Below are 14370 nucleotides of genomic sequence, written 5' to 3'. Positions count from 1 at the left end.
GCATGCTGGGAGTCGGAGTTTGTCATTTCACCTTTAGGGTCAACGCTCCTTGTAAAGCTCCCAAAATGAAGTACATGGTTGAGTAATGCTGATAGATAGACTCAGAGACAGAGAGGTGGACTGTAGCATGGACCACCATGTTGTCTCAGTGTGTACATGGACTTTCATTCAGCCAAGCTACAGTGGAGTGCCAAGCTACAGTGGGGCTTGACTGTCAGGGACTGTTTCTCCTCTCGGCCGTTCAGCTGGAGAAACAGGTCCCGTGGGCTTGACGTGGGGTTTCCTGTGGAGTTGCAGCGTTTTCACGCCTTGTTGCATCACTCTCAGTACTGTAACCACCACTGCCTATAACTGGGTCTCATTAGGCCAATCAGATCCTTCACCCAGGTTCCCTGCTCTACCCCTGAATGATTCATATTAGCATACCATACTGGGTGCTCAGTCTCCTGTAATCAAATGCACTGCCTTTCCTCTTAGCCAATGTGCGTGTGTGGAGGGGGTTGGGGAGTATATAGGATGTGCGCGTGTTGGAGCGAGTGAGTGCGCATTTGCTTTTTGCATATTAGAGGCAGAGAAAATGGTTGAGCCGACGACATCGTATGATGGAGCCCCTGGTGCAGCCACGCTACACACACACCACTTTGAATTTCCCATTTCCATATTCACCTGTTTGTCAGATCTTCTGCAGCCAGTGTGTAATGATGTAGTGAAAGTCAGTGGGGAGGATAGCAGGGAGGTGTTTCAGCGAGGGCTAGAGTGAGGACCCTGATCTTAGGGCTTTCAGCAGCCGGCGGGGGTACTGGGTGAGAGCTTCTATTGAGTCGGTTTATGTCTGATTAAAAGGACTGAAAGGTAAATCTGTTCGTGCTCTGTGACACTTAATACTCACATCTCTCCCCTCTTCTCCTCTCCTTGTCTCCTTCTCCAGGGAGGCAACAGCTCTTCAGCTGTGGGTAAAGGCCACTCCTCGGCTGCCTCCAGACTGAAGCACCTGCAGCAGAGCGGCACAGAGAAGACCAAAACTGGCAAGAGGGAAGACTTCCTCAAGGGCCAGCAGCAGGTACTGTATTCTAGTGAGACTGATCATCTACTACTGACTGCCCCTACCTAACTGACCCCACACCTCCATCTTCTGCACAAGGTAGCCTATTCCACTGTTGTATTAGTGTACCTCCATATCTTGGTGTGACTTCTTAATCCATGGATCGTCAATGGTTTAGCCAGAGCCAATAGTACTACTAGGGTCTTGTTTGATAAAGGGGATATAGATAGTGTATGGAATAGATAGTGTAGTGCACCAGGGCACCTGAAGGTTTTGAAGGATGTTGGGTTATAAATTGGGAGATGCAAGGGGACCCAGGGGAGACGGGGAAATGGAACTGTTCAGCCGTGTCAGAACAAAGTCGAGCTGAGAGAGAACTTTCTTCTCCAGTGCAGGCAGGAGTCATGTCAATGAAATAAGCTTTAATGTCAATGTTATTTGAAAAATACCGGAGCACTGAAGTGCACCTAAACCCCCTCTCCACGCTAAAAATACTTTGATTGGGAATTCAGAGAGGGAGTCATTCATGTGGAGAGAGAGAGAGAGAGTGTGTGTGTGTGTGTGTGTGATAGAGAATTTATACACACGTACACAGTGTGTTATGAGACTGGGCTGACTAGTAGCTGTATAGGTAAACATGGGAGAAATCTCTAATTCCCTTGTCTCCCAATGTAGGCTGAGGCTAATCAGTAACCAGTTGTGTCAGTGCAATCACTGATTATTCAATATGAAGAGCACAGTGCTTCCCCCCCAGTGTGCTCCCTTCAGCTCTCGCTTGCTTTCTCTCTCTTCCTCTGTTTTATTCACTCACTCCTTCCTTACTGACCAATTTTTTTCATCCCTTTTTATTCCCTGTTCTCTCAATTTTGCTATCTCTCTTTCCCCACCTCTGTCTTCCTCTCTCTCCCCCTGTGTATCTCTCTTTCCCCACCTCTGTCTTCCTCTCTCTCCCCCTGTGTGTCTCTCTTTCCCCACCTCTGTCTTCCTCTCTCTCCCCCTGTGTCTCTCTTTCTTCCCCACCTCTGTCTTCCTCTGTCTCCTCCCCCTGTGTGTCTCTCTTTCCTCACCTCTGTCTTCTCTCTCTCTCCCCCTGTGTGTCTCTCTTTCCCCACCTCTGTCTTCCTCTCTCTCCCCCTGTGTGTCTCTCTTTCCCCACCTCTGTCTTCCTCTCTCTCCCCCTGTGTGTCTCTCTTTCCCCACCTCTGTCTTCCTCTCTCTCCCCCTGTGTATCTCTCTTTCCCCACCTCTGTCTTCCTCTCTCTCCCCCTGTGTGTCTCTCTCTTTCCCCACCTCTGTCTTCCCCACCTCTGTCTCTCTCCCCCTGTGTGTCTCTCTTTCCCCACCTCTGTCTTCCTCTCTCTCCCCCTGTGTGTCTCTCTTTCCCCACCTCTGTCTTCCTCTCTCCCCTGTGTGTCTCTCTCTTTCCCCACCTCCCCCTGTCTTTTCTGTCTTCTCTCTCCCCCTGTGTGTCTCTCTTTCCCCACCTCTGTCTGTCTTCCTCTCTCTCCCCCTGTGTGTCTCTCTTTCCCCACCTCTGTCTCTCTTTCCCCACCTTTATCTTCCTCTCTCTCCCCCTGTGTGTCTCTCTTTCCCCACCTTTACCTCTGTCTTCTTTCTCTCTCTCCCCCCCTGTGTGTCTCTCTTTCCCCACCTCTGTCTTTCCTCTCCCCCTGTGTGTCTCTCTCCCCTGTGTGTCTCTCTTTCCCCACCTCTGTCTTCTGTCTCTCTCTCTCCCCCTGTGTGTCTCTCTTTCCCCACCTCTGTCTTCATCTCTCTCTCCCCCTGTGTGTCTCTCTTTCCCCACCTCTGTCTTCCTCTCTCTCCCCCTGTGTGTCTCTCTTTCCCCACCTCTGTCTTCCTCTCTCTCCCCCTGTGTGTCTCTCTTTCCCCACCTCTGTCTTCCTCTCTCTCCCCCTGTGTGTCTCTCTTTCCCCACCTCTGTCTTCCTCTCTCTCCCCCTGTGTGTCTCTCTCTTTCCCCACCTCTGTCTTCTGTCTCTCTCTCCCCCTGTGTGTCTCTCTTTCTGTCTCTCTTTCCCCACCTCTGTCTTCCTCTCTCTCCCCCTGTGTGTCTCTCTTTCCCCACCTTTATCTTTCTCTCTCTCCCCCTGTGTGTCTCTCTTTCCCCACCTCTGTCTTCCTCTCTCTCCCCCTGTGTGTCTCTCTTTCCCCACCTCTGTCTTTCTCTCTATCCCCCTGTGTCTCTTGTTCCCTCCCTCTGCTTCCCTGTTTCTGGAAAGCTGTATCTTTCTCTCTCTCCCCCTGGGGTGGACCTCTGTCTTTCTCTCTATCCCCCTGTGTCTCTTGTTCCCTCCCTCTGCTTCCTTCTAGCCCACTGAGAGGAAAATGAATCCCATTATTTCAGTATGAGGACACAGGATCTCAGCGTGCTCCCTTTGTCCACAGACTGTTGCAAACAATTACATTGAAAACAGGCTGTGTGAAAACACTATCCCCTCGCCCAAAGAAGGAAAGATGTTCAAAACAATCTCTCTCAGAGTCGGCACCAAGAAATAAGTTAAGATAGCACCAACAACAACAGTAACAAAGACATTACTAAACCCATTTCAGAGCATTTTGAATCAACATATGACTTCAGTCGAGGAAGTCAATCTCCCTACTACTCAATGACTGACAGCAGGCTGTTTGTATTGGCATAACATGCAATGGATGTCTGTCTTCTCTCATTACCCCACCTCAACACTGTCAGATGCCCATCCACCCACCATTTTAATTGACCCATAGAGCTTTAAGTTGCCCCCCCCCTACTTAGTTAGTTAGTTTCCCCACTCCTATAGAGTTGTAAGTTAGTAGCCCCACTCCCATAGAGTTGTAAGTTAGTTTCCCCACTCCCATAGAGTTGTAAGTTAGTAGCCCCACTCCCATAGAGTTGTAAGTTAGTAGCCCCACTCCCATAGAGTTGTAAGTTAGTAGCCCCACTCCCATAGAGTTGTAAGTTAGTTTCCCCACTCCCATAGAGTTGTAAGTTAGTAGCCCCACTCCCATAGAGTTGTAAGTTAGTAGCCCCCCACCCATAGAGTTGTAAGTTAGTTTCCCCACTCCCATAGAGTTGTAAGTTAGTAGCCCCACTCCCATAGAGTTGTAAGTTAGTAGCCCCACTCCCATAGAGTTGTAAGTTAGTTTCCCCACTCCTATAGAGTTGTAAGTTAGTTTCCCCACTCCCATAGAGTTGTAAGTTAGTTTCCCCACTCCTATAGAGTTGTAAGTTAGTTTCCCCACTCCCATAGAGTTGTAAGTTAGTAGCCCCACTCCTATAGAGTTGTAAGTTAGTTTCCCCACTCCCATAGAGTTGTAAGTTAGTTTCCCCACTCCTATAGAGTTGTAAGTTAGTTTCCCCACTCCCATAGAGTTGTAAGTTAGTTTCCCCACTCCGATATAGTTGTAAGTTAGTTTCCCCACTCCGATATAGTTGTAAGTTAGTTTCCCCACTCCTATAGAGATGTAAGTTAGTAACCCCACTCCCATAGAGTTGTAAGTTAGTTTCCCCCTCCCATAGAGTTGTAAGTTAGTTCCCCCTCCCATAGAGTTGTAAGTTAGTATCCCCACTCCCATAGAGTTGTAAGTTAGTTTCCCCCTCCCATAGAGTTGTAAGTTAGTTTCCCCCTCCCATAGAGTTGTAAGTTAGTTTCCCCACTCCCATAGAGTTGTAAGTTAGTTTCCCCACTCCCGTAGAGTTGTAAGTTAGTAGCCCCACTCCTATAGAGTTGTAAGTTAGTTTCCCCACTCCCATAGAGTTGTAAGTTAGTTTCCCCACTCCGATATAGTTGTAAGTTAGTTTCCCCACTCCGATATAGTTGTAAGTTAGTTTCCCCACTCCTATAGAGATGTAAGTTAGTTTCCCCACTCCCATAGAGATGTAAGTTAGTAACCCCACTCCCATAGAGTTGTAAGTTAGTTTCCCCCTCCCATAGAGTTGTAAGTTAGTTTCCCCCTCCCATAGAGTTGTAAGTTAGTTTCCCCACTCCCATAGAGTTGTAAGTTAGTTTCCCCACTCCCATAGAGTTGTAAGTTAGTTTCCCCACTCCGATATAGTTGTAAGTTAGTTTCCCCACTCCTATAGAGATGTAAGTTAGTAACCCCACTCCCATAGAGTTGTAAGTTAGTTTCCCCCTCCCATAGAGTTGTAAGTTAGTTTCCCCCTCCCATAGAGTTGTAAGTTAGTTTCCCCACTCCCATAGAGTTGTAAGTTAGTAGCCCCACTCCGATATAGTTGTAAGTTAGTTTCCCCACTCCTATAGAGTTGTAAGTTAGTAACCCCACTCCGATAGAGTTGTAAGTTAGTTTCCCCACTCCTATAGAGATGTAAGTTAGTAACCCCACTCCTATAGAGTTGTAAGTTAGTTTCCCCACTCCTATAGAGTTGTAAGTTAGTTTCCCCACTCCTATAGAGTTGTAAGTTAGTTTCCCCACTCCTATAGAGTTGTAAGTTAGTAACCCCACTCCCATAGAGTTGTAAGTTAGTTTCCCCACTCCCATAGAGTTGTAAGTTAGTTTCCCCACTCCTATAGAGTTGTAAGTTAGTTTCCCCACTCCTATAGAGATGTTAGTTAGTTTCCCCACTCCTATAGAGTTGTAAGTTAGTAACCCCACTCCTATAGAGTTGTAAGTTAGTTTCCCCACTCCCATAGAGTTGTAAGTTAGTTTCCCCCTCCCATAGAGTTGTAAGTTAGTTTCCCCACTCCCATAGAGTTGTAAGTTAGTTTCCCCACTCCTATAGAGTTGTAAGTTAGTAACCCCACTTCTATAGAGTTGTAAGTTAGTTGTCCCCCTCCCATAGAGTTGTAAGTTAGTAGCCCCACTCCTATAGAGTTGTAAGTTAGTTTCCCCACTCCTATAGAGTTGTAAGTTAGTTTCCCCACTCCCATAGAGTTGTACGTTAGTTTCCCCCTCCCATAGAGTTGTAAGTTAGTAGCCCCACTCCTATAGAGATGTAAGTTAGTTGTCCCCCTCCCATAGAGTTGTAAGTTAGTAACCCCACTCCCTACTGATGCTGTTGTTTTGACTGACACCCACCCAGACATGCCCACCATGGGTGTCCGCTCTACTGGAGCCACAGCTGAAGGTAAAGAGATCTCTTCTCCCCTCCCCAGAGATGACCCCTCACCCCAAACTCCTACACTGACCTTCTCTCTCTCTCTGGTCATCACTCTTTCCTTTCATCTTCCTATCTTTTCTCTGTTTGTCTCTTTTCTGCTTATGTCCTCGGTGGTGTTATGAATTGACGTTATCGGTGGTTATCGGAAAGTTTTCATATTTGTGTTTATCTGTCTGTACTGTGTGTTATCTGTATGTCTGTGTGTTATCTGTATGTCTGTGTGTTATCTGTATGTCTGTGTGTTATCTGTATGTCTGTGTGTTATCTGTATGTCTGTGTGTTATCTGTATGTCTGTGTGTTATCTGTATGTCTGTGTGTTATCTGTATGTCTGTGTGTTATCTGTCTGTACTGTGTGTTATCTGTATGTCTGTGTGTTATGTCTGTACTGTGTGTTATCTGTCTGTCTCTGTGTGTGGGAGACTGAACGGTGCATTGTGAGATGATACTCAGTGCCGTTGTGCCTGCGCTTGTTGTTAGGCACTGCTACAGTACCAGGAGACGTCAGAGCGTTCCAGGCGCGAGAGGATTTTTTTTAAATCACTGAGCTGTTATAAGAACAGACAGTTCAAAGCCACCATTTCGCTCCGTCGGCCTTTGGCGCAGATCAAGGAAGACATGACAATGTGAATCATTTTCATACCACAATCCTCGATTTCCATTTCCCATTTCGCTTCTTATTACTTCTGGCTGGGAAGCAGGCTAGTCAAGCAGGGGGCGGTAAAGGCCAGTCCCACGACACAGTCTTTTGGCAGGCAGCTCTGAGCTTCCGGAGATGAGAGGAGGCTATCTTACTGCACTAACAGAGCGGAATAAATGTTGCGGTGGCCAGGCTTGAGAGAGATTGTGTCCTCAGGCAGAAGGAACAGGTCCTCTCCCTCGGGGCAGACAGCAGCGCCAGAGTTACTGCAGCACCAGCCAACACAGCAGGTTAAAGCCTCACAGGCCACACAACACGGACCTGCTGTCCAACCAACCACACAGACCGAATCCCCTCTGTCTCCACACTAACACCCTCCAACCACTCAACATGCAGGGCAGAGTAGAAACCTCTCAGAAATAGCGGGTTGCCTTTATTCGGGAACATTGTAGAAGAGAACTTTTGACATATCTATGTACGAGAGTTATTCAAGAGCAAATTATTTGCTATCCTGGATTTAATCAAAGTCACCTCTAAATAAACGATGACCTTCGGTATAAAACCTGGTATGCAGAGTTATTGCTCTCTCCCAGTGTCTGTCTGACTGATGATACAGAGTTGGGATAGTCACATCAGACTCTTCCTCTTCCTCTCATCCCCCAGCCACAAGCACAGATGTCTAGACAGGTGTCATCAGCCAGTGGCACCGATGTAGGACTGATCACAGAGTAGGGGAGCCTGACACACTCGTGCTCTGGCATAGCTCTGTTAGCGTTTGGCACTGCCTGTCTTGTGCCCATGCCCTGGCACTGCCACTCGCCTCCAGCCATCCTCTATGAGAGAGACTGAATGCTGGCAGACGGCATTTACAGAGAATACACCCCCTGTACTGTATAATGTGTACAGCCCGACCAAAATGTCTCACTGCCAACACAGCGCCATCTACTGGTGTACTCCAGCATCACACAAAGGGGAATATGCGTGATGCTGTTCATTTAATGTGTTTTGCATTTTTAATGACTCGGATGTCCATTAAAAAAACAATTCTGTTACATTTTCACTTCAGACTGTTGGTATCATAATACAAAAAAAAGATGTAATGTCCCATTCTGTGTATTTGGCACTCTTGGCTAGCATCAACATCAGCTGATACTAACCTGAATTTCCTGTGTTTGTCTCTTGTTCTCATCTCACCCCTCCTCCCTCACACCCCACCTCTCACCCCTCCTCCCTCACCCCACCCTGCCTGTGCCTCTCTACACCACCTGTTCCTGGGGCGCCACCACCACCTCACCCACCACCCTGTCACCTGTGTGATCCTCCTGGGCCATCCTGTACCACCCGGCCCACCCCTCCACCTGCGCCTCTGTGACCTCTGACCCTGCACAGTGAGTGAGGGACCAGCCTGTGCCCCGTGCCTGTCCTCTCCAGACTCCTCCTCAGCACCAACCACCTGACTACAGAGCTGCATCTGACCCCCCATCCCCTGCTACTCCTAGTCCATGCCCTTAAGCTCCCCTCCCCTCTGTTGGCTTATCATGGGTATTAGCCGTCTCTGACTCCTGTACCCTCTCATGTCCTACATTGACCCCACAATGCACAAGATATCTACCACTCTCCCCTTGGTGTGTTTGTGTGTGTGTTCTGTATGTTTGTGTGTGTGCATGTCTGTGTGAATGGAAGGGTGCTGTCAGGGACCACTACCAACTAAAGGACTGTTTCTCTTTTTCCCCCTGAAACCTTTACAATTTTCCCCAATTCTCCATGTTCCTCCTCCTGTTCCTGGTCTGTCCCTGGGTCTGACCCGTAGGCCCATGGGAACAGCAGCAGCAGTATTGAGCCCCTCCTGTCAGGCACCAAAGCTGCCAGTTTCTCCGGCCGCCTGTCCTCCTCCAGTTCGGCCTCGACTGTGTTCGCCCCGGGTCTGAGGAAGTATCCCCAGGAGGGGGCGCTGTCTTCCCTGACAGCCTCCTCCAGCCAGGCCAAAGCCCTGCTGGCCAGCCTGTCAGCCTCCAGCCTGTCAGCCTCCAGCCTGAGCGCCGAGGCCCTGCTCCTCTCCTCCACCTTCCGCCAGCACCGCCTCCTCCGCGAGCAGCAGCGCGCCTCCTCCCTGCCCCTGCCCAACGGCCGCTCCTCCAACACCACCACCACCTCAACCACCCCCTCCTCTTCCTCCACCTCCCCCACCTCCACCACCTCCTCCTCACCCTCCTCCCCGACCGCCCTGACCTCCCTCAACCTCTCCTCCGTGGGGCTCAAGCCCAGCGGCCGCAGCCTGCAGCACTCCGGCTCCAACAGCTACAAGGATCGTGGCAGCAAGACCCTGCTCAAGCCTGTCTCCCCTAGCAACTCACAGTGAAGTACAAGAGGATGGATGGGAGGAGGAGGAAGAGGAGGAGCACAATCAAAGCACCATCACATGCCAAAACTTAAGAGGAAAACAAGCACACTAGCCCTGCCCTCAATGCCAAGAGTTATATGCAGCAACACATATCAGTGGGGAGTTCCCCAGAGTTGACTTTCTGAGTGTCACTTTGCTGCCCTTGGTCTCAGTCCAGCAGCCAGAATCTTCACATATCTATAATTATACAGTACAAGAGTTGATGGTGGTTCCTCTCTGGCTCTCCCACTCAGTAGTACTGACTGTTCCCAAGACCCCCAGAGAACAAGCTCAAAGATGGGCCTCGGCCTCCTTTCCCTCCCACTGCCTAGTCTGGTCTGGTCCGGTCTGATCTGGTCTGTTCCGGTCTGATCTGGTCTGGGTGGACAGAAAAACATTGCCAGTACTTTATGAACTCTCAGTTTGTCATCACACCATTTGCCAAATCTTACTGGATGGAACCTAAGTGGAGTAAATGTGATATCTAGACTGTGACTTATATTATACAGAGTAGAGTTGCAATAATCAACGAGTACAGTATAGTAGTTGTGTGTGTTCAGAGCTATAGCAGTCGTATTCCATCACCTGGCACAATGTGAAACTGTAGAGAAAAACAAAGCTAAACCAAGGTGGTGGTTTCCATTCTGAGACCGTTTTCTGTTTGTTCGTTTCTTTATTTCAGACTTATTGCATCGCCTCTGTAGAAGTCGAAACTGGTGCTATAGTTCTCCCTGTTTTGTAAAGAGTTTACATGAATGAAACGGCTCCCATTCAACGTGACTGTACATTCCACTGTGTATCTAATACTACATCCCTGGAGTGGCTTAAGACTGCTTCTCTCCGGCATCTGATACTGTTCTTACCCTCGTTCTCTATGGCCCCACTATTAACACAGCAGTTTGGCAATGGAAGAAAAGGCCAGGGAGCTGCTTTTGTTGAGGTCCTCTGGTTTGAGAGTCTGCGCACAATTGTATCGCCCACAATAGCACGTTATAGGAACAGTAATGTGATGTTACAGTAGATAAGTTATTTAACGACTGAGCTGGTACATGAAGAAGGGGAAAAAAAAGAAAAAACACAATTATATTTAAACAGTGAAATTGATCGTTAAGGACTGTAGAATGTGTAGACATGAATGTTGTATGACAATCAGGACGTATCCACAGTGGATGGGTTTTGCCTTGGACTGGCGTTCCCTGCTGCAGTGATTACACTCTTAACTCAACACACACTCACGTGACCAGGCACCGGCATACAGCAGTTAGATGCACGCACGGTCTCCGACACGCCGGTGAGACGGAGATCCACCAAACTGCTTATGAAAAGCACAGTCTCCAGTTGTTTTGAGTCAGAACTGTTGACTAGATTGCCCATTTCTTTATTTCATGACTGTGGAAGCACTGGTCATGAATTAACCCACACACCGGTTTGATAATGCAGTCCTTGAGGTAGTAAACGATTTGAATGGTTAAAAGGAACAGAATGTTCGAGAGAGAGAAACAAGGGCCACTGTTGAAAGGACCAGAGTTGTGGACCAGCTGATTATTGTTTAGCTGATTACTTACAAGACATGTTGCACAATGACTTTCATTTTGGCCTGTGTGTATTTTCAATATTTGCTCTAGATAAAACACGCAATGAGTTTATCTGGACCTCCCCCGACACAGAATCGGGCTTAGCCCACAGCTGTTGGTAAGGTTGCCACTGGAATTGGCTGCTTTTGTTCTGTGATATATGTTATGGAGAATAATTTGGTTCATGTACGACGGCACCTTAAACCGGAGTGCTTACGCAGATCACTCCATTCCTCACATCTGACTTAAGAGCTTGGAAGTGTTCTAAGGATAGAAACACACTTTCATCAAAGACGTGTCGATGGTTTCCCTGCTGTTAATCTTACGCCAGCAAACACTCTGAAGCTTTCTTTCTTCTGTGATGCGTCACCAAGGCGACCTCGGGGGTTATGGCCGTGTGTAGCCCTAGTTCATTCTTCAATTGTTCGGTAGACAAGTTCGTGAAATCAATTTTTTTGTGGCATTGAGATGAAAACAATTGCTTGTGAATGAGGCCGGTGTCAAGTGCAGAGAGCTTGAGGTGGGGAGATTGGTTGTGGTTTTCATGTTTGAAGGCTAGTGTAATAACAAAGTGCTTTAACTCTTCTCTACTGAGTTCATTTGGTGTAAAAGGGTTAGACAGGTTTATCTGGATGTCACTGTTTGACACCCGATTGAGTTTAAGAAGGCTATTATTTTTTGCAACTCTCTTTCTGTGCTGTCCTTTGGGGGAGGGAGATGAAATGTCTATGAATTAAACCCTTCTAGGAAGAGGTTCCCTCTGGACCGGATGTCTGACTGCCATGGTGCTGTTCTAATTGCACAAAATTATCGATGTCGCAATTTCCCCATGAGAGCACAGAGTGGACCTATCTGCTGGAACCCTCTGGAACGTTGGTTTCATTGGAGACCCACCAAAGATACTGTTCACCAGTTGCTCCGACAACACATTGCTGTAAAGATCCGAACAAAGGGGTACATATTGGTGTGCGCGCGCGCGCGAACACACACACACACACACACACACACACACACACACACACACACACACACACACACACACACACACACACACACACACACACACACAGCATAGTGTGTCAGAATGTGGCCGTGGCATTGCAATAAGCACACCCTCTGTTCTGTCAGCGAGAAAACGGCAAGCTCACGGCACAGCGAGTTAATTAAGCCTCACACTGGCTGCACTGTAGCAATGCAGGCCTCTAGCCCTAGGTTCTATAAAGTGAAGCCAAATGAAAGATATGTACTTACTCGTTCAGCTCCACACTCAAATCCATAACTCCCAGCACTGCTTTTGCGTCTGGCAGGGTGATTGGGAGGAAGGGAGGGAGGTATTCACACTTCGCTGCTTTTACACAGGAAAGTCCAAGATGAGAACACCAAGACTGCGGGACAGTGCTTTTTTGAGTCACCATAGCACTAGTGTTATTGGACAGTAGATTTCAATATAGCTGAGTCTTGGAGGGGTTTATTGGTAGTGGGGATGAGGAAGGGAGGGTGGAGAGTGTGGAGACACTCGTAGTGAAAGCCCCTGGCAATCAGAGAGAGAGTTCATTGCAAACTTGAGATGAAAATGAAAAATAATCATAAGTATATGAATATATCTTTGTGAAGATGTTTGTGTATGATATTAAAATAATTGTGAAGAAAGTGTGACACATAGGTCTGGATTAAATTATTATAATGTACAATTTAAATCATCCTCTTTTGGGGATTTATATGAGTAGGCATTTTGTACAGACTTTCCTTTTCAATTCTTCGAGAGAGATAATGTATTTCACATTAGCAAATTATTTATTCATAAGCAGAACATTTGTATATTGATTTGAAAATATTTATCTGTATAGAAGACAGGACAGGTATGTAATATACAGTGGAGCTCATTTTTAATTCTGGGATCTTTTTATTAGCACTATTTTTAACAGTTGTGTGAGTTTCCTCTTTTGTTGGCCTGCTGGCCCATACTACTGGTATGTTTAGGGAGAGGTTGCCCCTGAGCTGGTCCAGTACAACGTCTGCTCCCAGGCCTCCACTAGCTAACATTCATTTTGAGGTAAGGGGAGCTGTTCCTAGACCTTTTCTTAGAGGCGTGCCTTTTCTTTGAAACTTCTGTTGGTTTACTTAGTCCTCTTCTAGTCTCTGTCCTAGTCTTTGTATTACATAGCGCTCCTTATGCCTGGCTGATTCCAGTGATGTTAGAGAGAAGTCTGGTGGGAGTCAGCGAGAGAGAGATGAGAGACAACACTGTGAAGTGGGCGTTTATATGATGATGCAACATGACCTTGGTGCTCTGATTGGTTGTATTGATCTACCGTGAAAGGACTGTTCACAAGAGAGGGGTTGTCTGTTCCTCCTGAAGGCATCCCACTAAAATGAATAGCCTATACTAGAAACTCCTCTACTGGTGGTACGATAGGATGGTAATTACATCTGTATGGCCCAAAGTTATTAACGGAGAAGGATCTCAGCATTGAACAAGTCATTTAGGATTCAATGACAAACCAAGAGCCCGTAACGCGGATAGATATGGAGCGTTAAGCTTTTTCTTCTTCATCATCATAATCTTTGTCTATTGAGACGTGTTTGGTTCTGTTTTTAATAAATGAAAGAGACATATGTGCATTATTTGACCTGCTGTCTGTGGTGTGTGCAGTACTGTATGAGGTTCTGACATGAATGTGTGGATGTTCCAAAATCTTGGCGTCAAGAAGATAACAAGACAAAACGATATGTAAATAGACGGAGTAATTCCTAGAAAGTGCAACAAAATATTATATCCAAAATAATGATTTATTAATTCAAAGATGGACACAAAGGTATATTATAAAACAATGCATGAAATATTGTCAAGCAAACGCACGGTGCAGTTGTTGTCTACATGTTTTCTTAAAAAACAGAGCGAGATGGAAGCGGTACACCTCTTTTTCTAAGGTTTACAACGGTAGAGAGCCAGACCTTTTTTTTAAACTTTGGATCTTTCTGTGACACAGGCGATGTTCAGTCTTACTGTGTTCAGTGATGCAACAGTGAATATGGCTAAGAGTGAGGAGTGTTCCCAACCATCCAGAACGATCCGGAACGCTTCAACGCACCTTCACCAGAAAACACCACCAATTTTGATCTCCCACTTGTAGAGTAGTGTGACATAACGAACAATACAAAAAAAAATGGATCTATATAAATATAAATACCTACTGATACTGGACATTCTCATTTATCAGTGTGGATGCCATGATATTCTGTGAGAAATGTGTTTTTTTTTTGTTTCCTTTCTGTGAGAAGACCGGCAGTTGAACCTGCTTCCTTTTGTACATACTTGCTGTGGTTGTGTGTCTAATAAAGTGCAGCTCTCTTGTACAGTCGGAGTCCGGGTTTCGCTTTATCGTAGACAGTAAGTTGATCTTCTCTCCCTTTTGGGATCAATAACATATCATGTCAGTAGGTGGATGGGTCATTGTAGTATTGTTAACTGGGTATGGAAGGCTCTCCGTTCATCTTCCCTGGGGCTAGGAGGATGTCTCATGTACAGACATAACGTGAACACTCTGATGTGATTACAGGGCACATAGACTTTCTAATGGCTTGGCAGGTCACGGACCCACTCTAGGGTAAGCAAGTAC

At 46.8% G+C, this 14370-nt stretch overlaps 2 protein-coding genes across 2 annotated transcripts in view; both read left to right on the top strand.

Moving 5' to 3' along the window:
- LOC115103501 (SRC kinase signaling inhibitor 1-like) overlaps positions 1-8713 on the top strand; it is a 93127-nt gene extending 84414 nt beyond the window's left edge. The window contains 2 exon segments of the mRNA XM_065006730.1: positions 929-1060; positions 8186-8713. Coding sequence (XP_064862802.1) covers positions 929-1060; positions 8186-8188 — 135 coding nt within the window. The 3' untranslated portion in view covers positions 8189-8713.
- On the top strand, positions 8392-14107 carry LOC135563646 (uncharacterized). Its single transcript, XM_065006729.1, has 2 exons — positions 8392-8421; positions 8607-14107. Exons 1-2 carry the CDS (start codon positions 8392-8394, stop codon positions 9153-9155), a joined length of 579 nt encoding a protein of 192 aa, XP_064862801.1. The 3' UTR covers positions 9156-14107.
- Positions 14108-14370: the final 263 nt, after the last annotated feature.

This window comes from Oncorhynchus nerka, linkage group LG21 (genome assembly GCF_034236695.1).
Source record: "Oncorhynchus nerka isolate Pitt River linkage group LG21, Oner_Uvic_2.0, whole genome shotgun sequence".
Taxonomy (NCBI): Eukaryota; Metazoa; Chordata; class Actinopteri; order Salmoniformes; family Salmonidae; genus Oncorhynchus; species Oncorhynchus nerka.
Note: the sequence above shows the minus strand (reverse complement) of the source record. Positions and strands in the feature narration are given on the sequence as shown.

What these genes read in the sequence shown, in the direction of transcription:
- LOC135563646 (XM_065006729.1), top strand. Translation starts at nt 8,392, where the DNA reads ATGCACAAGATATCTACCACTCTCCCCTTG. An exon ending in TATCTACCACTCTCCCCTTG is followed by an intron (nt 8,422 to 8,606) that starts GTGTGTTTGTGT and finishes TCTGACCCGTAG; the next exon opens with GCCCATGGGAACAGCAGCAG.